We start from the raw sequence: 22,381 nt of genomic DNA, 5'->3' as shown, positions 1-22,381 counted from the left end.
TATAAAACCTAACAGCCAATGATGAACTTTCTTTTGCGAGCTTTTGCGTACCGTTAGCATAACGTTCCTATTAATGCAAGTTAGGACGTTTTGTTCTCATAGATTAAAATTTCAATCAATGTGCTGCCATTTACCAATTAATAGCTGAACGACGACGAATTCGAGATAGTTACTAATCGAACAAAGAAGCAACCACATTACAGCGGTATTTACTTTCGTGTCACGCAACAAAAAATGATTACGATAAACAGTTTTTAAAATGAAATAAAGATTTAATGATATGAAACACCACCATAGATAATATTCTAAGTGCGACTATCATTTTTGCACTCAAAGTAGCGAATATAAGACATTTTTCTACGATTTGCGAGGTTTTGGGCGAGACAGCTCAAGTTTGTGGGACTCCGCGAACTGTTGGCACACGTGACAAGCAATGTAAGCACTTCGTCGTTCTTCTACTGTGTTTTATTGTTCTGTGAGAAGACACGTGGGTGAGAGAACATGCACAGGCGTACAATTGGTGATAAAAATGCATATCAAGAACTGTCGTCTGAGTCTTACCTGCATTGGCGCACAAGTATAATTTTCGTCTTCCAAAGTGACGAAATCAATTTTTCTATATGAATAAGGTTTCAAGATATGATAGTGCATAGGCGTTTAAAACAAGTGTTCTAAATTTTGAATAATGCATGCTCTTCGCGAACGAGCACGATAAGAAATTGTGTGTCTTCTAATTTGCGAAGGTGTATAAATTAGGAGCATTTTTCTATTGGAATACAAACGGTTAGCACCTTTTTTTTCTATATCTATGGTTGGCACCATGGTATGCTGGCATGATGGTGCGTCTAAGGTTCCCTGACGTCGAAATAGGTCTATAAGTTTCTTAGACTTTTTTTCCATCCTAAAGGATGTTATGGATGTTAAGTTTTGACTATTTATTTTTTCTATTCTCTAAGTCTATAAGCCATGCTCTCTGATAAATATATTTTTATTTTTGCTTATTGGGATGGTGGTGCTCTTTTTTTATTGGCACGGCGCGGCGGCGGCGGTACTCGTATCGTTTTTTGCTTAGTAATTTAAGCCTATGTTTGCTAACGAGAATGAAAGGTAAAAATTGTAATAAAATCATTGACTTAAATAAAATACAAAATTTTTTTAGTGTATATTATTTGTAGCTTTCGGTTTCCGTCGCGCTGATGTCAATTTTACCAGTGCCCGGGTTCAAAGTTTAGAGGTTGATTGAAAGATATTCACATAATATTGATACAAATACAAGACATACATGTAAGTTTTTCTCTACGGTTCTAATTAGGATTTTTTGTTCTTCACTTTTCGAGACAGTTAACAAATTGGACCATAAAAAAGAGGAACTAATACCAAAGTTGTCTTTAACAACGAGCATACGCTTAGAGCATATAGGATTGAAAGTTTCATCGATAGATAGAAGTGTAGAAGTAAGAAAATACCATCTTAAGGCTCAACTCACACTGGCGCAGAGTCGAAGCGTCGCGACGCGTCATGTTTTTCGCCTATAGCATGTTCATCTCTATCTTCCCATTATAAGCATTGACTTACAAATAAATGGACGACGGGTCTAAAACAAAAATCACGAAAAAAATGTCCCAAGTCAACCTATTTAAACGTAGTGACATGTAAAGGAATATGAAAAAGCTAAAACGTTGAATTTAAATTGTAATGTCATCGCAGCACTGTCTAATTTTGCTTGCTTCGCTGTCAGTCGAACAAACGAAGACTAAAGCGTGAATGACGCTCTGTATACGATTTTAACGCCCTATAAGTTCGGACACTTTTTAGCGCGGACCCGACGTCCATATAATTGTAAGTCAATGATTATAAGGTACAAATTTGTGTTATGCAAATATGGCGCCGCGCGTCGACACTTGGTTGCAGTTGAGCGGCTTCTTGAACGCAGTGACGCGTCAGACGCCGACCACACTGTGATCCGGGCGCACTAATGCGAGCGTCGTCGCGCGTCGACTCGCCTCGCCAGGCGTTGTGTTGAAAAACAAGACGCGACGCGTCGCTTTGACTCTGCGCCAGCGTGAGTTGAGCCTAAGAGTTTAAAGGACAAACGGCACGATGAATGATCTATTAAAGTTTCCCCGTTTTGAAAACTAATTAGTCAAAACACTTTGAAAGTGAAACTTTTTGAAAGAAACTGATAGTCAATGTTGTAGAGTCTGTAGTGCCGCCCAAATCTCGATCCAACCAAAGGCTTCAGTTTATACTCCTCGGTCGTCTGTATAACCTGCCGCAGAGCGTGGATGTGGTATATGGTACTGAAGCCCTTTCGGAAACTGGCTTGTTGGGGCTGGAAGTCATTGAATCAGCTGGCGAGACGGTTGTTGATGACTCGTGAAAATAGGTTATAAACGAGGCTTAGAAATGAGATGGACCTTAGTTCTTCAGTAGGGTGTAATCTCCCTTTTTGAAGTAGAGTATCACCACGCTTCTACTCTACGCTTCTGACCTAATTAAAGAGTTTCTGAAAGACTTTTAGTACCGGTATTTATATATTTATTTATTTAGCCCGCTTTCAGAATCTCGGATGTAATTCCGTCTTTACCAGGTGCTTGTTATTTTTAGCTGTTTCAGGGTCATCCTAATCCCGTACAGGCTGATGTCCGGGATATCCTCAGTAGAGTGGAGTGAGCTTGGCTCTAGGATCTTTTGAATCAGCAACAGGCTAAATAATCGAAGCATATAGTTGACTACTGTAAAACCTCTCGATCTCCCCCAGTACCTCTAGCTTGGTCGATACGACGCTGCCGTCCTCCGTCTTCAGCTTTGTAAGCTGACTTTGCCCAATACATATAACCCTTGCAAACACTTTGGAGCCCTTGTTCCGCTCTATGGTATCTTTAATATTGTTGGTATTAGCGTCCTCAGACGACTTCTGGTTATAGCTCGTCGTTTTGCCATTAGTTTGAGACTATGATCGGAGAGTTTCTGCGGCTTATCCTTGCGGCTGGTCCTAAAGAATTTTGACCCAACCGTATCACCACGTACCAGTTGCTAATCTCGAAAGATTTTGAAGTTCGAGCCGAAACTTTTCGGGTAATTTATATGGGCACCGCTAAGTCGGAGAGTAGACTTCATCAGTCGTGACTTCTCGCGTTTGAGGTCGATATTCAACAAGCCTCTTACCATCCTGTGATCGCTTCCACTTTACCCTGTTGATCACCGAAACATTGTTGAACATCTGTCTCTTGTCGGTCAATATGAAGTCTGTATCATTCCTTGTGACACTATCGGGACTTAACCAGGTCCGTTTTATTTGAGGCGGCTTTTGGAAAAGTTGGAGAAAAGTTAGACCTTGTTAATAAAGCTGTCTTTTTGGGAGTGACCTTAGACAGTAAACTCCAATGGTTTCCACATATATCTTCCGTAGCCAGCAGATTGAGCTCTGCTGCATACGCAGTTCGTAGAATACGTGAACTTACCGATGTTGCTACTGCTAGATTAGTTTACTTTAGTTACTTCCATAGTATGATGTCCTACGGGATTCTCATGTGGGGTAAAGCGGCAGATAAACAAACCATATTTGGGATGCAAAAACGAGTGATTCGTTATGTGTACCGTTTAGGTTCTTGGATTTCTCTCAGAGAAAAGACTAGAGGAGACTAGTATCATGACTGTGACATCACAGTATATTTACTCAAATATTTTGTATGCCCGCAAAAATATACATAACTTCGTTAAGAAAGAAGATATCCATAATATTAACCTTAGAACTAAGTCCAAACTCATGGTACCACATTTTCGTTTGATAAATTTTTTTATGGGGAACTGTATACGTTTTTACAATAAGATTCCGGAGCATAATATATTAAGTTTACCATTTCCTTAGTTTAAAACTTACATTAAAAGTATTTTAATTGAAAAGTCACATTACAAAATTGTAGACTACGTGTTAAATAAAGATTAGGAAGATTAGGAAAGACCACGTGAGTCTAGAATCCACACAAATATGATTCAAAGTGTATTCTATAGCATTTAAGTATATTTGAAAAGAGCAATCCCTAGAGTTTCTTGCTCGTTCTTCTCAGGGAGGTCCGCTGACCTTAGCTTACGCTTAGTGAAAGTGCAGTAGCTTAAAAAATGACGTTTTCAAGTGTAAAATTTTACCTATGGAATAAATGATTATTTGACTTTAACTTTGACTTTGGAAGGAGGTCGTCATAACGAGTCCTTCCTTTTACATGTACTCGGCCCCTGGAATTTCGCTGCCCATAACCAAATTTCCCTACTGGGTACATTATCCCTTTGACTGCGAAGTTTACCGTTAAAATCCCCCATGACAACATCGAAATGTGTTTGTGAGGTGTTTATGGCTCGACTTATGTCATCAACTTCCTCATCTGAGTGTGTCGAGGACTTTCAATGAGTTGCGCTTGGATACTCTGAGTATAAGGTATAACCCTGCTTGACACACTCCCGGTGGATGTAATGTTGCCAATGAGGGCTTTGTGGACGATAAACCCGACACCCCCCTGGGATTGCTGGTCACCTTCCCTGAAGTAGAACAAGTTGCCAAATTTCAGGGCTATCGAGTCCTCCCCTCTCTACGGACTTCCGACAGCCCCACGATGTCCATGTGTAACTTGTCCACCTCCTCTTTCAGCTTGACGATTATCTCGTCCGACCGCAGTGTGCGTGCGTTATAAGTTGCCAGGGCCATAGTCGTTCCACGGTCGAATTCCATTCAGAGATTAGAACCACTGGTGCCAGAGCTTCCACAACACGTCCGTCAGTGCCGTGATTGCTACTGCATTTGGGAATAATTTTCTGTGATTTTCAATTTGGGGGTTACCACTTCCCCGCCACTCTGATCCATTGCGTATTGGCGGGTCAACAGAGCCTCGTCGGTAGTACTGTCTTTAGTGTATGCAAGTGCTGCAGTCTTTTTGTCTTTTTTCTTATTTTTCATGGTTCTACACGTTCTGCACATTTGCGCGTGCAAATTTGACAATTTGTATATTTCCAATTGATCTTTGATCAGAATCTGCATTTTTTATGGTAGGTACCAAGTGACGGGACGAACACCTGTCCGTAACAGTTGCAGTGGTGTTCAGAGCTTTAAATCGCTAAAATCTGAGGGTCACTGCCACTGCACCCGATATCAGGAGACAAAAGTTCAAAAGTCCTATATGCCTGTAATTTTATCAGTACCCTAACCGTTCAAAACCGACACATAGTAATGCTTATGTAATACTCACATTACTGCTTGACAGTAAACACAGGTAGTAGGTATTACTTCCCTGGACGAATTGTTTCTACTGGTACTGACTGTACTGCATAGTATTTTTCCTATTGACCTTTTACCTGAATTTATTAATTATCTCAAGTATAAGACTCGAGGTTATTCAGAATTCGAACTCTGGGCTTCGTCACGACCTGTAGAATTGTATTGTAGTTAGTTTCAAGTTTCATGCAACGAATTGAGGAATGGCTGGTATTTAAGTGCATGTCAAGAAAGCTTCGATCGTTGCGCTTCGATAATCTTTTTGTAACTGCGATATTTATCGGGATACGAACTTTGAATAGAAACATTACAAAGTCTTATTACTTAACAGTTATTTTTAATTCTTCCTCTTCTTTTAAATGTTATGGCCCCATCGAAATAATCAATGATTTTGCCAATGTCAAGTAAAAATAACTATGTACGGTAGTTTAGTATTATTATTATCATAGATTTTATTCCCTTTTATTTATTTTATTTTTATTTTTTACTTTTTTACACTCCGGATTTTTTAAATTCTTCTTCTTATTATTTCTCTTGGCTCTTCGCGGTAAGCGTTTTAGCCACTTTCAAAGTCTTTTCTCGTTTCAAGTTTCATTAAAATCATCTCTTTGATAATTATTGAAAAAGTGGGGTGGTCGATTGAAAAAAAAAATCTATGAATTAATCCCAGAGACAAAATAAACGTTTTCAATGTAACCATAGACAATTACTATTTATGTCCGCCATTCATTCTTTTGAGTTGCTTTTTCGTTTTACGAGTCCGTATTGAGCACGATTTGTCATCGAGATCGACGCAACATCATCGCGTAAAACTAATTACGTAGGAACGGCTGAAACAAAAGTCTGCGCGGCGAGGGCCCAGCTGGCGCCAAGTGAAACTCTCGTGCCCGTCTGACGTGATCCATCTGCGAGATCGTATCGTGCCAGTGATGGTTTTGCTTTCCTTTTACGTTATCGGAAACTTTCGCTCGTGTGCCTGATGGTGGAACTATGTACGAATAGCAGACTATACGAGAGGGAGGACTCAGCATGGGGGCATTTTTGAACAAACCGGAGACGAAGAAGTACAACGAGAGCGGGGAAGGGAACGGCTTGCGCTATGGCGTGGCGTCGATGCAGGGCTGGCGTGTGGAGATGGAGGATGCGCACCACGCGCAACTTACACTCAACGGGACGCTGTCGGACTGGTCCTACTTCGCGGTGTTCGACGGGCACGCGGGCGCGAGGGTCTCTGCGCACTGCGCCGACAACCTGCTCGAGTGCATCTTGCAGACTGACGAGTTTCGGCGTGAGGCGATCGCCGACGCCATTCGCGCCGGCTTCCTTGACCTCGACAAGAAGATGCGCGAGCTGCCGGAGCTTTCCAACGGCGAGGAAAAGTCCGGTTCTACGGCCGTCTGTGCATTCGTGTCCCCCAAACAGATCTACATAGCTAACTGTGGTGATTCTCGAGCAGTTCTCGCGCGGAACGGCGCGCCGATCTTTGCTACGCGTGATCACAAACCAGAATTGCCATCTGAGAAGACTCGTATAGTTCAGGCTGGCGGTTCTGTCATGATACAACGTGTGAATGGCAGTTTAGCTGTGTCAAGGGCTCTGGGGGACTATGAATACAAGAAGGTGCTTGACCGAGGGCCATGTGAGCAGCTGGTGTCTCCCGAGCCAGAGGTGTCAGTGCATGAGAGGAATGAGACAGAGGATGAGTTCTTGGTGCTGGCGTGTGATGGAGTGTGGGATGTGATGAGCAATGAGGCGCTGTGTGCGTATGTGCACTCACTGCTGCAACTCACTGATGATCTGGTGCAGATCACTAATCAAGTCATCGACACCTGCCTCTATAAGGTAAACAAGTGCTTATCTTGTGTGATGTCAGTAAACTCACTACTGCCATACTTCTGATTGGAAACAACATGAGTAAGAAAACTAAAAATAACACGGCCAATTACCTGTTGGCTTGCTGCTCTCTAAATAGCATGATGTTATGTTTGTTCTAACAATGTTATCAGCAGGGCATGGTAGTTGGTAAATGAGGAGGGCAGAGATTTTAATAAAGTGGTGCATTGTGGGGCAGGTAGTCACACATTACACAGTGTTAGTTTGTTGGTGTTGGTTTAATTTTATGTTACCGTTGTATTATACTAAACATTTGCCTTATGATTTTCATTAGATTGCTACTATAATAGTAGCGATTTTTAAAGAATACATTATAGACGTATTCTTCTATTGATAGTAAACTAATATAAACACATATATATATATATTAAACAAAATATAAAATAAAAATATAAAAAATATATTAAACAAATGCACATTAGTGGTGTTGACAGGACATATTATATACACTTTACATTTAATAGTATAGGTTTGAAAGCCTTAAAATTGCCCTGATGAGATTATTTTGTTGCATCTCGTTATAAATTAAATAAATATTCAGAAATTAGTTTAAAAAATAAAAGGTTCTGAATATTTATATTACTTCAAACATAAGTTTGTAAACCTTTTGGCTCACTGCACACTTGGAAAGATAAAAAAATATGAACACCCACCACTGCAAAAACTAATTAAAAACAATATTTTTTAAATTAAGTTAATACGAAAAAAATAACAAGGATAAAAAATTATATATTTGTAGTGTAGTGTATATAGATAATTCAGGTTTTGTTTTTAAATGTGGGCACACCCTGAACAATGTCAATGTCCCCCAATTGCTTCCGAGACTTTTATCTTGCCCCCCCCCAGGAGTCTTCAGCACCCACTGGGGCGTTGTAGGGACCATTTTGGGAAATTATGATATAAAGGATAGTTAATTCTTGGGTAATAATTTATTGACTTTAATATCCAATGTGTAGAAATATTGAATGAGTAATATGAAAAAAAGCAATAGAGTCCAACTTTTTTCCAGATTCGCGTACATTTCGGGCCCTTTACAGTTCCCAAGGTCATGTTTCACTGACTTCTTCTGACTTCATTTTACTTTACAATTTTCTTATTCTCCAATTGCAAATCCATAATTTAATTGACTAAACAAAAAACAGTTTATTTATATGGTTTCAGTGTACACTCAGTGCCCTCAACTATGTATCCACTATTTGTACAGAACAAATTGTGGATACCTAAGTGAGGGCGCCGACTGTACAATTTTGAAATAGCTAATTAGTATACTTGAGTGTGTGTAGCCAAGCCGTGTATTCTTTAATCATTAAGATGAGTGAGCATTTATTTGATTTTAGGGGAGCAAAGACAACATGAGCATTGTGCTCGTGGTGTTCCCGGCGGCGCCCAAGCCGAGCGCGGAGGCCCAGCGCGCCGACCGCGAGCTCGACGACACGCTGCGCACGCGTATCACAGGTTGCTATCACTCGCTACTGCATGCCTGCGCACACAAACACAGACACCATCCCCACCTCGACACGACTCCTGAAGTCAGCGCCCACACGTCTGACACCGTCCTCCACACGCACGATTCGGTTGCCCATGCCCACACACCGGATACAGACACGCATACACATGACACGGTGGTCCACTCATCTGACGCAGTTATCCTTACTATTGACAGCATGGCCCACATACCTGACATAGACGCGGATATGTCTGACTCAGATTCAAACTCCGACACTTGTAACACGTCTGTTACAGGCAGAAGGAATCTCCCGAACGATGCTACGGGATGAGCAAACTTAAATCCGTATTTGAGGAAATAAGAGAAACTGTAGGCCTGAAAACAGAAAAGCATCACTGGGAATTTTATAAAAAAAAACTATGTATTAAAATACTTCCAGTGATAAGTTGACTTGGTATTTTTACGTTTTCAAACTTTCGTGTTAAAACTTTCCCAAATTTATTAAGGGACTTTATTGAAAAATGCCTTATGTAGAGACTCAACTTTTTATAGCTCCATTTATTTTTTCACATGGAGTAAATGAATTTATGTTATACATAATCGAATAGTTACGTACCAGTCTTTAAGCTTAGGAAATATTAGTCAATGAAAAATAAGTGATTCAATATTGTAAGACCTAGTATTAATCAAAGTACAAAAGTTATTTTATCAATTTACGAATTTGTCTCGAACCTAAAGCAATATGTAAAATGTAACGATTTTAGACTTTTAGGCGATTTTAACGTAATCTTAGAACCGATTAGCGCCATGCCTCGTTCATTAGTATTGTCACACTTGAATACACGTACAATTCAAGGGCATACTCGAAATGGATTTAAAACATCACAATTTAAGGTCAGTTTGGCAGGTAGAATTTGCATTTACGACATTTTCAACGAGGTAGTATGGGATACACGTCAAACAGATTCATATATAAATCGGAATACAAAATTATTGCATGTCTGATTTGCCGACATCAGATTGTTAAGGCTAGATAGGTACATAATTTAATGAGACAATCGTGAATAACTCTTTGCATTGGTGGATTTTTACCAATACCAAATAGTGAACAACTCTTGTTAAACAGCTTTGTTACATTGGAATTTGTGTAACAAAACAAATAATACTATATAAATTAAATTTTTTATACCACTGGTTAAAAGGATCAACAAGGTACCCAGCAATATCGTGATACCTATAAAATGATAATCACACACGTGTCTAGTACCTATTAAATTTAAGTGTTTTAAAAAGTGTTCTGTTAATTTCAATGTTACACTTTTCCCACTAGACTTATACCGTAAACCAAATGACCAACCCGCCTCAGCATGCCAAAAACTACAAATATACCCAATGTACTTACCGATTTTAGAAATATTGCCAACAACTACCTAATTATATTCGGACTTCCTACAATGTTTTTGATATCCATAATTGTATTTCAACCATCTAAGTGCGTCGTCATTTGAAATAGTTGAAATCATTTGAGAGTTTATTATTAAATCGATACCTCCAATGAACACTACACCAACTTTATTTTTTGGTCATTTTCTGTTATTCTTGTAACCAGCTTTTTATTTACTTATATTGTACACCCCGAATTATGAGAAGAAAAAAATAGTAAAGAAACAAGAAAGAAAATAAAAACAGAACAGTTCAAAAAATTAAGTTAGCGTAATGTTCATTGGAGGTATCGAAATATTCAATTTCCTTTTGGTGGACCAACAAAGATGTAACGTCTCCATAGCGAAATTAAATACCTCAAGAAATTATATTATAAACAATTGACAATCTTTCTACACATTGCAACAATACCAGTACATGTAGTTTTTGTGATGAACTTATTACCATACCTTATTACCGTACCATATTAGCATATTTATATTATCACAGTAATTAGCAATTGCAGTTAGAATAACATAAACTTTAGCATAGGTACAATCCACATATGGATTTGGCCTTTCTAATAGAAAAGGATTAACGCCATACTACTTTGTAAGTCACCTATATCTACAAGAAACCTTAATGTGTTCCAAATCCCTTAAATAAACTTAGGCTTTAATTGTAACGTTACCATTACCCTTTGGTATAGTTGTTAATTTTAACATTTATTTTATTGTTTGTTTACATGTTGTTTTTATACATATTTTATTTATTTACTCTATTATGTACTTAATCGGTTATATACTAAAAAGTGATTTGAAAGTATGTAGCCGTAAGTTAAACCCCGTTAATAGTTAATGTAGAGCAAAGTTCTTTATTTGTCCTTGACTGCAGTGTAAGGTCACAGAAGCCCCGAGGTACGTCGGTAAATTCGGCTAAGTCATAACATGAAAGGCTCGGCGATTTGTAAAAATCCGTACATTCCAGCTCCCCTCGCGGCGAACACGCGACTCGGTAAAACATAGCTAACTCACATACCGATTCCAATGATGCACATATCTATAGAATGTGTTTCTGTAATCTAAGATAAATTATGTCTATTTACTTATATTGTTTATTGTTCTATACCTGTAGGTTTTTAAACACGTTTTGTCTATGTAAGATAAAAATCTAAATTATCTATACTAACAATTTGTGATATTTGTAACTTGGTCAAATCCAAAAATTTTATCAAAATTAGCTTTTAAAATGTCGGCTAACTTTTTAAATGTAATTGAGGATCTAATTTTGTACTTAATCTCTAAAAATTGTTATCATGTTTTTGCTAACATTAAAATCGTTTGGAAAGTACAAACGCATGTTTCATTGCTTTGGTCCTGGCCCTTGGCATCTAGTTTATAGTTCCAAGTTGGAAGTTTTGATTATTGTTTCAATTTTATTTAATAAAGCAACGGGGGTTAAAGCAATGAACGTGTGTCCGGCGCCAGAGCCGTTGCGAGTGTGCGCTGCGTCGAATTAAAGTCTAACATAAGACGCGAAGCGAAGCCCGCTGTATGCACTAGTAATCCAGTTATTCATGCGTCTTTCGATTGGTCTAACGTGATATATTCAAGGCCTCGCCGCCACTACGGCTGAACAATCTGACACGTGTGCATTTGAGATGTGTGAGAAAAGTGTCACACAAAATTTGCTCTGTTAGCTTTGTTATAAGAAAAAATAAGATCATAATGATCGTTTCTTTTCCGTATAAGCTCATTTTTGAGTAAAAACTTCTAAGACTCTACTCTTTGAGGAGTCGAGTCCTGCACGTCAGTCACTTAGCAAATACGAACTTTATACAATTGTCTAGTCACCAATCGCGCGTTAAGTTCACCACAGCGCGTTTGCACACGTAGCAGTGTCGCAGACCGGTAAACCGAGCAGTATAGCGTTTCCATATTCGCGCAAATGAAACACTAGGATTATTTATTAGTGCTTTAGTTCAAAAAGTTGCCTCGTTGGTTGTGGCCCAGCGGCCGCCACGAGCGCACGACCTCATCACCAAAGCGCACCTTAATCTTCTATTAACTCATATAAGTGGCTGCTGCTGCACATAGATCCTGCAAAAATGTTATGTTACAAAAGCGCTTTATATTTTCGTTTACAACTATTTTTAAGATTAAAAAAAAAGATTTACAATAGTCCACGTGAACGGCGGACGGGAGTTAGGCCAAGCTCCGCAGTGAATAAATGAAAAGCGGGGGCTTCTCTTTTGCGATTCGATGACGAAGTCTGAACGTAGCACATCACATAGCGTAGACGGCGCACGTTAGTTGTATCTTATCTCTAGTCTCGACAAATCAGTCTACTGTCGCCGAAAATGGTTTGGACTTGAAATTGATTTCCATCACCGACCGCTTTACCGAGTATTTGAAGTGCAAAATATCGATTACGGCTGTCGAGTAATGTTTGTCGTGTGTGTCCAGCTCTGATCGAGAAGAGCGCGGGGCTCGAGGAGCGCGAGGACTCCGGCAGCCACTTCTCGTGGGTGCTGAAGCAGCTGGTGCAGGAGAACATCCCCGGCCTGCCGCCCGGCGGGGGACTCGCCGCCAAGTCAGTGCCGAGTCGCTCGCCACGTTCGACGACGGGAGGTAGAGCGTTCGGCGAAGGAATTAACGCGGCCGTGTTGTTCGCAGGCAAGCGCTGCTGGACAAGATATACAGGGAGTTCTACCCGGAGCACGCGGACAGCTCGGAGACGTTCGACTGCACCGCGGAGCTGACCGACACGTTCCAGTCCAACTGAGAGCCGTTTTGTAAATAAGCCTCGGCGTCCGCGGCCGCCGCGGGCCTCGACGGACCGGGCGCGGTCGCAGCACCGCGTCGCCTGCGCCCACCTTGTATAGATCCTCTCCAATTTTCGGCCGCATTATGTTTTCTTTCGTAGTTTAGACTTTCATTTCGTGTTACTTATTGGCCGTTCATAAATGTCATAATATTAGATGTGTAAAATAGAGATTCGAGTAAATTATGTAAAAATACTAAATTCTACACTAGTGATCGTTATCGGTAGACCTCTTTATTTTGTGATGTCTTTTTTATATTTCACAATCCGATTTGGCCAGTCGTAGTCTTCGCGCCGTTTGACGCGCTGACGCCCGAACGACCGTGTCGATGTGATTCTCGTCGATACCTTAGTTCCTCTTTGTACATAATTCTATCTTTCACCTCCATAGTCATCGTTCAAATCGTTAGTCACTCGCGTCATATTGATTTATTAGCTTAAATAATTCTTAATTGGGATTCGGAATTTTATGGGGTTTTGTTATTTTTATTTGTTCCCAAAAGTGCTGTACGTACTTCATTTTCATTTTCGTAGTGTAGAATTAATTGGCGCTTCTAAAATCTTAATTGTACGCATCGTCCTTTGATTTATGTCTCCCGAGTTTTTTTATAATCGCTTTGTACTTAGAAGAACTAATCTACGTTATTTAGCACTCGCGATGGTTATCTTCGATCGCGTGGCGTCGTCGCCACGACCGTGCAAGCGTTACCGAGCAGTCTGATCCGATATATCATTGTGAACGATATTGTTACCAAACTGAAAAGAAATGACGGCGACCTTTCTAACGACAAAAAGTTTATTTCTTTTCCTCTTGTAAATAAACGAGAATAAAATGAGATACTTTTGTACCTGTTCGAGCGGATCGGAATGAATACTTGAGGACGGCATTATTAGTTGGTCGGCCGGCGAACCAGCGTCACTGCGACGCCGCCGGATGCAGCTGACCTGTTCAGTACAATCTACATATTCGCTGAAATGTTGTCGTAGTCTGAAGTGAAGATGCATGGCGTAACTCCGGCCATTATTTTGTGTCCTAGTTGTAACTGCCGTGGACGAATGTCGACTACCAAAGCTGTAGTGGTCATGTGTTCCTTTGGTCTGTTTTAGAATCTGTTGAGAGCCTCAAAATCGATGTAGTCGTACGTGTATGAAACATTTGTAATTTTTAATGAACTTTCTACGTCCTTTTTCAGCCCATTGTCAGACAATACTTCCTGTTTATTGTAATAACGCGACTTAGTAACCCTTTAACGAGTTGCACCATTGCGCATTCGTTGATTTCTTATTAGTGCTACATAAGGTTTATTTTCTTAGTTTATTTTTAATGTTTGTTTTTATTATCTCGTGAATTAATTAGACCAAAAAATATTTGTGGCAGTGGGTTTTGAATTGGAGTATTTTTATATCCATCGGAGGAAATAATGTAGGTTTAACGTATGGTTGTTTTTATTATTATATAATTTCGCTTTCTGATGAAAGTCTCCCTTTTGTCTTACGGAGTGTGTCTCGTTATTATCTAGTAGACGCTTCAACAATAAATAAATACCTGTACCTTTACAAACACTTCTTTGTTCATTTCTTTCCCCGTACAAAATCATTTATAGTGCTATGTTTATAACTTTGATTTAAATGCATTATGAGAAACTTAGTTTTTGTTGTTGTATTGCAATATGGATTGATCCGATTGTCGCGTTGCAATGGTCGCGTATGTGACGTCGCTACTGTTTAAGTGCATCGGATCAGTTTAACGACGTCTGTGTAATATGTATTATACACAATAGGTAAATAAAACTATTATGAATAAATGAAGACAATTCGTACGAGGGCGACGCTGAAAGTTTTTCGAACTGGCTACTTAGAAATCGTAAAATAAAATATTTAAATTTCAAAAAATAGAACTCTTCATGTTTCTCTTCTTGTCAAGTCGTCTATAGGACGGAAAAAAATAAAGGAAGTCGAGTCATTTGTTCTTACAACGTGGCGGCGAGTTGAAAATTGTTTCACGTCAACAAGAATTTCACTCGAGAAACCTTTCGTGAATGATTTTCTCTGATTTTCGTTGTGATTTAAATCAACAAGAAAGTTTATATTGGCCTTTTATGATGAAGCTCCATCCGTGGTCGCACCAATTTTTTTGATGCTCTTCGTGAGGCACGGCCTTAAACTGCGATGACAGAAGATAATATTAATACTATGCGGCTCATGATAGAGACTAGCAAAAGAGTGACCTACCACTAGATCCGGACAAGTTTAGGCATTGGTACGAGTCAAGTGAACAAAATCCTTCAAGAACATTTAGTGGTCAGGAAGCTTTGTGCTCGGCGATACCTCATTATTTGACCGAAGCCCAAAAACTCCGTCGTGTTGACTGGTGTCGTGAAATGTTCCAAAAATTCGGCCGAGGTTACTCAAATGCTGTATTCGATACAGCCACGTGTGACGAAAGCTGGATAGATTGTTACGATCCAGAAACTAAGACAGTCTGCTCAGTGGGTGTTTCCTTAGAAGAATTGCCTACAAAACTAAAGCGAGGTCGAAGCGTGGGAAAGAAGATGGTAGCCACATTTTTCGGACGGACAGTTAATTACGTAAGTGTTGCTCTTGAAAATGAAAAAAGTTACTGTAGAGTGGCCTATACCAACAATTGCTTGCCACTAGTTTTGGAAAAGTTAGGAAGAAACAACCTCGCAGAAGGATCCTATTTTATCATGACAATGCCTAAGCACACATCGCCCAACGAACAACTGACTATTTGGTGACGTCAGGTGTAGAAATACAGGCTGGACCTCACACCATGCGATTTTTATTTAATTCTGAAAATAAAAGAAAAATTCCGTGGAAAGCGATTCGGGCGCCAAGGAAGCAGTGGCTGCGTTTGAAGAGGCCATAGAAGAGACCCCGCCCCCGTAGGAAGAGTGGGCAAAATGCTTCTCTCAGTGGTTCCACCGAATGCAGCGATGAGTTGGTGTCAATGAAAACTATTTTGAAAAACAATAAAAATATTAACTTGCTAGTTTGCTTTGTTTTTGACATTCTAAGAGCTTTCGGTGTGACCCTCGTATTTGCCTTGTGCCATATAGGCATGCCATCTTTAGGCATGTTTGAGTTTTTAATGAAACCAAAGCAATGTTAAGATTGTATTGCTCTGCAAGAGCCAATTTCGTGCAAAAGCATCTAGAGAACGTTCTTATTTACATGTTGGATTAAAGCGCAACGATGCGATATGAACGTGACAATTTAAATAACGAGGAATCAGCGGCAGCGTCTTTTAGCAGCATTGGCAACGTTTACAATTCCAGTTAGCCTTGCGCGACTTAGGGTCGTGTTCCAGCACTGTACTCAATGCTCAAGTCAGGATTTGAGCAGACTTGAGTATGATTTCAAGCACTGGAAATACGAACCTAATGGCAAGGACTTGAGTATGATTTCTAGTGCTTTGAATCATACTCAAGTCCTGACTCTCAAGTATATTTCAAGTAGCATTGAGTAGAGTTCTGGAATACGACCCTGAGAACCATTCGAACAGGCAAATCGAGTCGAATGATTGACCGACACCGAATATGCCTTTCATCGGGTGTGCGAGTCGAATGATTAAACTGCACCAAATCATTCACCATGTCCGTATCAAATATCATCAATGTCATGTCATAGCAATAATCTCAGTACAGAGTACTAAAAAAACGACCTGAAAAGTACGTGGAATTACGACTATTTGCCTAGTTTTATTGGAATATCCCCTAGTTCGCCACTATACAGGACTTGACACAGGAGATCATAAAAATCGGTTCTCACTTTTATAGTTTGTGGTTCTCACTACTCAAAGTATATTGAGAGAGAAAACGTCTTGAATTGGAGAATAGCAAAATCAACCATTAAAATAATTGCTCCTTATAATAAAATTTAGGCGCTATTTATAAAAATGAATCTTCATGCGTAAACAGGCACCTTTAGAGGTGGATGATTTTATTCAAAATGAAATGGGACCAATGTGGACGTACCCTATCTCCAACAAAAAAGAAGCATGAAAATCGGTTCACAAATATCGGAGTTATCGCGTTACATAGATACATAAAAAAAACCAGGTTAATTGAGAACCTCCTCCTTTTTTGAAGTCGGTTAAAAAAAATAGAAATCATGTAATCATAAAGACGTGCCTAAACGATTTAATGAATTTATTTATGTATAATAAAGTAAATAATATTTAACGAAACACCGATATTTTTATCGATTTTTTATCGTTTTTTTTATCAATATTTTTAATCTCAATATTATACCACAATCGTAGTTCTTTGAGCAAAAAATTCGATCTCGTTTTTATACTTACGCTGTTTAGTGTCCAATGTCATTTGGTCCAAACATGGAACTATTTTCACAGTAGTTTTACAATATCTCTTCAGTATCTTAGTATTATATTTGGCATTCATTATCCTGCATTGCAGTCCGCCTTGCCGTCCGCCGCGTAATGCATGATTATGAATGCAGTCGCAGCGTGCAAACCATCCTGCAATGCGTCCTCCGAGACTCCATACGTGGGCCATACGCAGGATAGAGTGTGAGTAGTCTCCTGCCTGCGCGGCGAACTGCCTGCCGTGCAGGTAGTGAATGGGCCGTTTATGGGTGTTACCCAAAGAATACCTTGTTACGTACTGTAAGTGTTACCACACCAATTTAAATGCCTCCGTGGCCGAACGGTTACCATGTTGGACTATCACGCAGAGGTCCGGGAGTCGATTCCCGGGCCGGGAGAAATATTTGTATGGCCTATGTTTATTTCTCTCGTGACTCTCGCGTGGAAAACTAAAAAAAAACAATAACAAACTTTGTAGAATATTTTTATAACATTTTTTTGCTAACTAAATGCATAATTTACGAAAGCATCCCTCGTTCGATATTCATGACCTACTAAAGTAGGACCACAAGTGTACCGCACCATGTAACAACCGCAATATATTACGAACACGCGGCATACACGCGTCTGCATATTCGTTTTGAACCGACTTCAAAAAAGGAGGTTCTCAATTCGACTGTATGTTTTTTTATGTATGTTACGCGATAACTCCCGTATTTGTGAACCGATTTTCATGATTATTTTTTTATTGGAAAGAGATTACCTACATGGTGGTCCCATTTAATTTTGAAGATAATCATCCACCTCCAAGGGTGGCTGTTCACGCACGAAGATTCATTTTTATAAATAGCGCCTAAATTTTATTGTAAGGAGCAATTATTTTAATGGTTAATTTTGCTATTCTCCAATTGAAGGCGTTTTTCTCTCTCAATATACTTTGAGTAGTGAGAACCGATTCTTATAATCTCCTGTGTCAAGTCCCGTATAGTAGCGAACTAGGGGATGAATCTAGGTTTGCTCACTTTCCGGTAACCGATTTCAATAAAACTTGGTAATTACATGTAATTCCACGTAATTTTGAGGTCGGTTTTTTTAGTACTCTGTACTGAGTTTATTTCGAAATTCATTCAAAATTAAAGTAATTGATTTTTAAATAAATTTTGCAAATTCTGATTACACAACAAAATTACATAACTGTGTAAGGAAACATCCGTTACTCTTCGCACAGCTGTGCTGTTTTTGCAGTTGCTAATTAGCACAATTATTAGCCATTTTTCGCATTTTCCACTGATGTTTAACTACGATAACTGCCGAGCGCGTTTTTCTACTTTGGTTTTGTTCTGTATTTTATTGTGTGTTTGGTGTTGCCCGCCTAGCTAATTCCCAACAGTATGCTGATTTTGATTCAAATCGGAATCGAACCGAACGGGTAGTCTCGAAATCAGATGGGTTTCCGAGCGAGAAGATCAACCTGCAGCTTCATTTTGATTCTCTCCCGATCAGAAACTGCGTCTGATGGATTATCCATTTTGAAATAAAAGAAAGAAATAATGTTTTTCAGAAAAATAATTATGAAAATTTTTCCTGTCTTTCAACATTTGACCGTGACGCCTGAAAAGTTGAAGATACTGACCTCTATTGTGAAAATAAGCGAAATAGGCTTTAGAAAATTGCATTTAGCATTTTTATTTTATAACAGCTAAATAAATAAAGCTTAAAAAATATATTTAAATGTAGGACTTCAAATTATACATATATTTTTTAAATTTGCAGACATTTTTCGGAAAATTAGCCAACATTACGCGCCTGTGACCGTATCAAAGATCAATGTAAATCAGGCATACCGGCGCGTTGGATAATTTTCCGTAAAATTTTAAATAGTGGTTTTTGCAGGAAATTCCCGATATAACCAAATTCAAATATTAATTGGAAAAAATTTAAAAATTGGAAAAATATAATTTCGAAGGCACATATTATGTTATTCGTTTAGAACTATCTTTTGAAGTAATATTTAACGTGTAAACTAGTATAGCTAAAGGCCAAGTCAGCAAGAAAAACAAGATTTAACATGATTTCACAACAGCGAAAAAACGTGGCTGACTCCATCGTTTTCGTTCAGTAACTTCAACTTTTAACAGCTGTTAACGTCAAATGTGGAAAATTAAAGGAAACGTATTGGAAAAATATCCGGAAAAACATTATTTTCCTTAAAAATACTGTTTTCCCGGTTTTTTGCAACATGGCAATTTTTTCCATAACCCAACTCTACTCAAGTTAGGACTTTAGCATTGAGTAGAGTTCTGGAATACGACGCTTAGCAGGCTTGTTGCATGTCGCCGTCTCATTCTTACGCGCGGCAATACTGCAGTTGGTACTACCGTTTGGTAATTTTCCGAAAAATTTCAAACAGTGGATATTTTCCGGAAACATTTCCAAAAAATAATTTTATTTTCCGGGCTTAGAAATAATTTTTGAGTTTTATTTAGCGTGAATTATAAAATAAACTTGTATAGATAAAAGCCACGTCTTATAGAGAAACGATATTTAAAATGATTTCACAACAGCGAAAAAGAACCTTCAACAACCACACCACCACCACTTGTTGTTGGCTCCATCGTTTTCGTTCAGCAACTTCAACTTTTGACCATGTGTCAACGACAAATGTGGAAAATTAAAGGAAAAATATTGGAATAATATCCGGCAAAATACTGGAAAAATATCCGGAAAGATATTTATTTTTCTGAAAATTGTTATTTTTTCTGAATGGAAATGTTTTTATTACCCAGCACTAGTCGGAACAAAAACATTTTAATACATACGCATAAATTGTCCTTTAAGCTATACGCTTTTACTTTGTTCTATTTCCTTAATGGCGGCCACTAGGCTTGAGTGTCAGTTTCGTAAGCTTTTACTTGTCATCGAGGCGTGCGTTGGCGTTGCTTGCTTTAAGGTGGAATCACAATACAGAAATGAGACATAATAGAATTGCGGCAATTTAACGCATTGCGGTGGCAATAGCGAAGTGCGATTTGATCGCGAATGCACAATAGTTGTTGAGAGACCTCGTATTTTTGACGTTTGTGAGTTTTGTTGGTGTGTTAGTAATACTAGTTTACTAACCTTTACAAAGGTTTAGTTTATAGGTTAATAATAATAAGGAAGACGTTAGTTATAAACATGCCTCATCGTTTGCGGATTCCATTTATTCTTCCATTTTGTACCTATGTTAGATTCCCTATTTTAATTCGACAAACCAGCTAACTATACACCATATTATGTCTACTACTTAAATTTAAAATACCTATTTGGTTTTTCTTAGTGGATACAATTGGTACTTTTTTATGTTTAAATTCTTTTTACCGACTATCTTCTAAGTCAATTTTTTTTTTACTACTAAGCAGCTAGAATGCAGAATCCACTAAATCCACTTATGAAACTTAAGATTCCATCCCCAAAAAACATTTCAAATTATAACGAAAAAGTATCCTGCCATAAAAACGACAGTGACAGTTCGTCGTTGCTCGTATTGCCGCGTTTTGCGATAAAAAGCTTACCTGAAACAAGCTTTTAAATTGCATCGCGCGTTAAAAGCATCGCAGCGCCTGATTAGTCAGCGCAAGGTCATATCACGCAACGTTTACATTGTGAATCCACCTTTACACTGTTAATTTGTTGTCAGTTTTCGACGTCGCTGTCGTCATTTTATCCTCTGTGGAACGGAATGGACGAATGGACCACAGAGTACCTACTCTATGAATGGACTCTGGCCTGGAATTATCTGACAGATACATTTGCACAATTTTAATACAAAATACCGAAAATGAATATTAACATGTTATTATCAGTTGGATATTTAGCCATATGTTCAAAATAAACCTCTGGAGTTGTATTAGAGGCGTGTGATTGAGTTTTAACATTGCTAGTTGCCGCAGAGGGAATATTGAACCTCATTCTGCGAACAGGTAGGTCTCCAATATAGCATACTTTGGTTGTATTTGCTATGGGTTGGATGTGCAGAATATTACTTTATTGCGTGCTGTCATAATAGTTATCGAGAACAAACCATTTATGCGCGTTACGCTTGCGAGGACGTCCGTCCTTGATTATGCTTAAAGTGCTGTTGATTGGACAGAGTTTATGTCGAATGCAAGCGAATACGTGACCCTCACCACAAAGACTGTATCGCGGAGGTCAGATTTCAAAGTAATTTTCGTTTTAATTGTGGATTTACGTGTATGTGACCTACTTGGTAAGGGTTTATGTAATCTGATACGTGTGTACATAATATTTACGGCGAATGAGTAACATTGGTCGAGACGTTGATGCACTGCAGGTTGGTGACGGATATCTCCAGCAGGATGTGCTGAGGTTCGAAGCTGCGCAACAACAATCATTCCACTAAAAAATAAGAAAAAAAACAGCAAAAATGGCAAGATATTTTGAAAATTCTACTATTTACAACTACAGTTGGGACCAAGTTGCTTGCGGCTACTGGAAGAGGTACCCCAATCCTCAGAGGTGAGCATTGCTACTAATATCTCATTTCAATAAAAGCTGAGACTTTGTAAACAACTTTACTGATCATAGAATAAATCATATTACTTGTATGAAATAATACTTCATATCCATGTAAATTAGTACAGAGTTAGAGCCACATATTTGTAGTTAAAGAAATGTAATTGATGAAAGTAACATGGTCATTGTCCTCTGTGAGTACCTATCTTTCATAAAAAGGGGCAGCTTCAAACAAGGTAACTCCATGGCCATGAAGTTAACGGATTAAGTTCCAGGAGAATAAACATTTCTGCGTATATAAATAGACATTGTGAAAGGCCAAAATATTCCATAAACAGGGTGTCCCAAAACTCAACGATAACCTGGGAACAGGATGTTGCCTAGTTTGTAACAACCCAGAAAAAGAAAATGAAAATCAGTCATGTTTTTCGTGATTTTAATGAAAAATATTGAAAATGTATGCCTTGTATACCATTTTTAAGTACTACAATTACAAATTTGGTAATTTTAGTGTTCTAGTTTTTGTAACGGTAACCCAAATAACCCAGCTATTGAACACAATATAATAAGAAAATATAAAAATATAATAAGAAAGCCTGAATTGTTAAAATTTCAGCACAAAAAATATTCTATTTAACTTTTTTCCTGAAATTTTTTTTCGAGGTAA

The 22,381-nt window shown here is 38.6% G+C and overlaps 2 protein-coding genes across 3 annotated transcripts in view; both read left to right on the top strand.

The window, feature by feature from the left end:
• Positions 1-5,986: 5,986 nt before the first annotated feature.
• On the top strand, positions 5,987-13,952 carry LOC113228855 (protein phosphatase 1B). Its single transcript, XM_026462273.1, has 4 exons — positions 5,987-7,108; positions 8,497-8,614; positions 12,494-12,620; positions 12,704-13,952. Exons 1-4 carry the CDS (start codon positions 6,296-6,298, stop codon positions 12,810-12,812), a joined length of 1,167 nt encoding a protein of 388 aa, XP_026318058.1. The 5' UTR covers positions 5,987-6,295; the 3' UTR covers positions 12,813-13,952.
• A 6,992-nt stretch (positions 13,953-20,944) lies between these two features.
• LOC113228857 (protein preli-like) overlaps positions 20,945-22,381 on the top strand; it is a 19,637-nt gene continuing 18,200 nt past the window's right edge. The window contains exons 1-2 of one of the 2 annotated variants that reach the window (XM_026462276.1): positions 20,945-21,161; positions 21,533-21,717. In XM_026462276.1, the coding sequence (XP_026318061.1) occupies positions 21,626-21,717 (92 nt within the window). In that variant the 5' untranslated portion in view covers positions 20,945-21,161; positions 21,533-21,625. The remainder of the gene's footprint in view (positions 21,162-21,532; positions 21,718-22,381) is intronic. The other variant, XM_026462277.1, reaches the window with a different exon arrangement.

Source organism: Hyposmocoma kahamanoa, unplaced genomic scaffold (assembly GCF_003589595.1).
Source record: "Hyposmocoma kahamanoa isolate Upper Pololo Valley unplaced genomic scaffold, ASM358959v1 245, whole genome shotgun sequence".
NCBI lineage: Eukaryota > Metazoa > Arthropoda > Insecta > Lepidoptera > Cosmopterigidae > Hyposmocoma > Hyposmocoma kahamanoa.
The sequence above is the reverse complement of the archived record's forward strand: the minus strand, read 5'-3'. Positions and strand labels throughout refer to the sequence as shown.

What these genes read in the sequence shown, in the direction of transcription:
- LOC113228855 (XM_026462273.1), top strand. Translation starts at nt 6,296, where the DNA reads ATGGGGGCATTTTTGAACAAACCGGAGACGAAGAAGTACAACGAGAGC. An exon ending in TCGACACCTGCCTCTATAAG is followed by an intron (nt 7,109 to 8,496) that starts GTAAACAAGTGC and finishes ATTTGATTTTAG; the next exon opens with GGGAGCAAAGACAACATGAG. An exon ending in GGCGGGGGACTCGCCGCCAA is followed by an intron (nt 12,621 to 12,703) that starts GTCAGTGCCGAG and finishes TGTTGTTCGCAG; the next exon opens with GCAAGCGCTGCTGGACAAGA.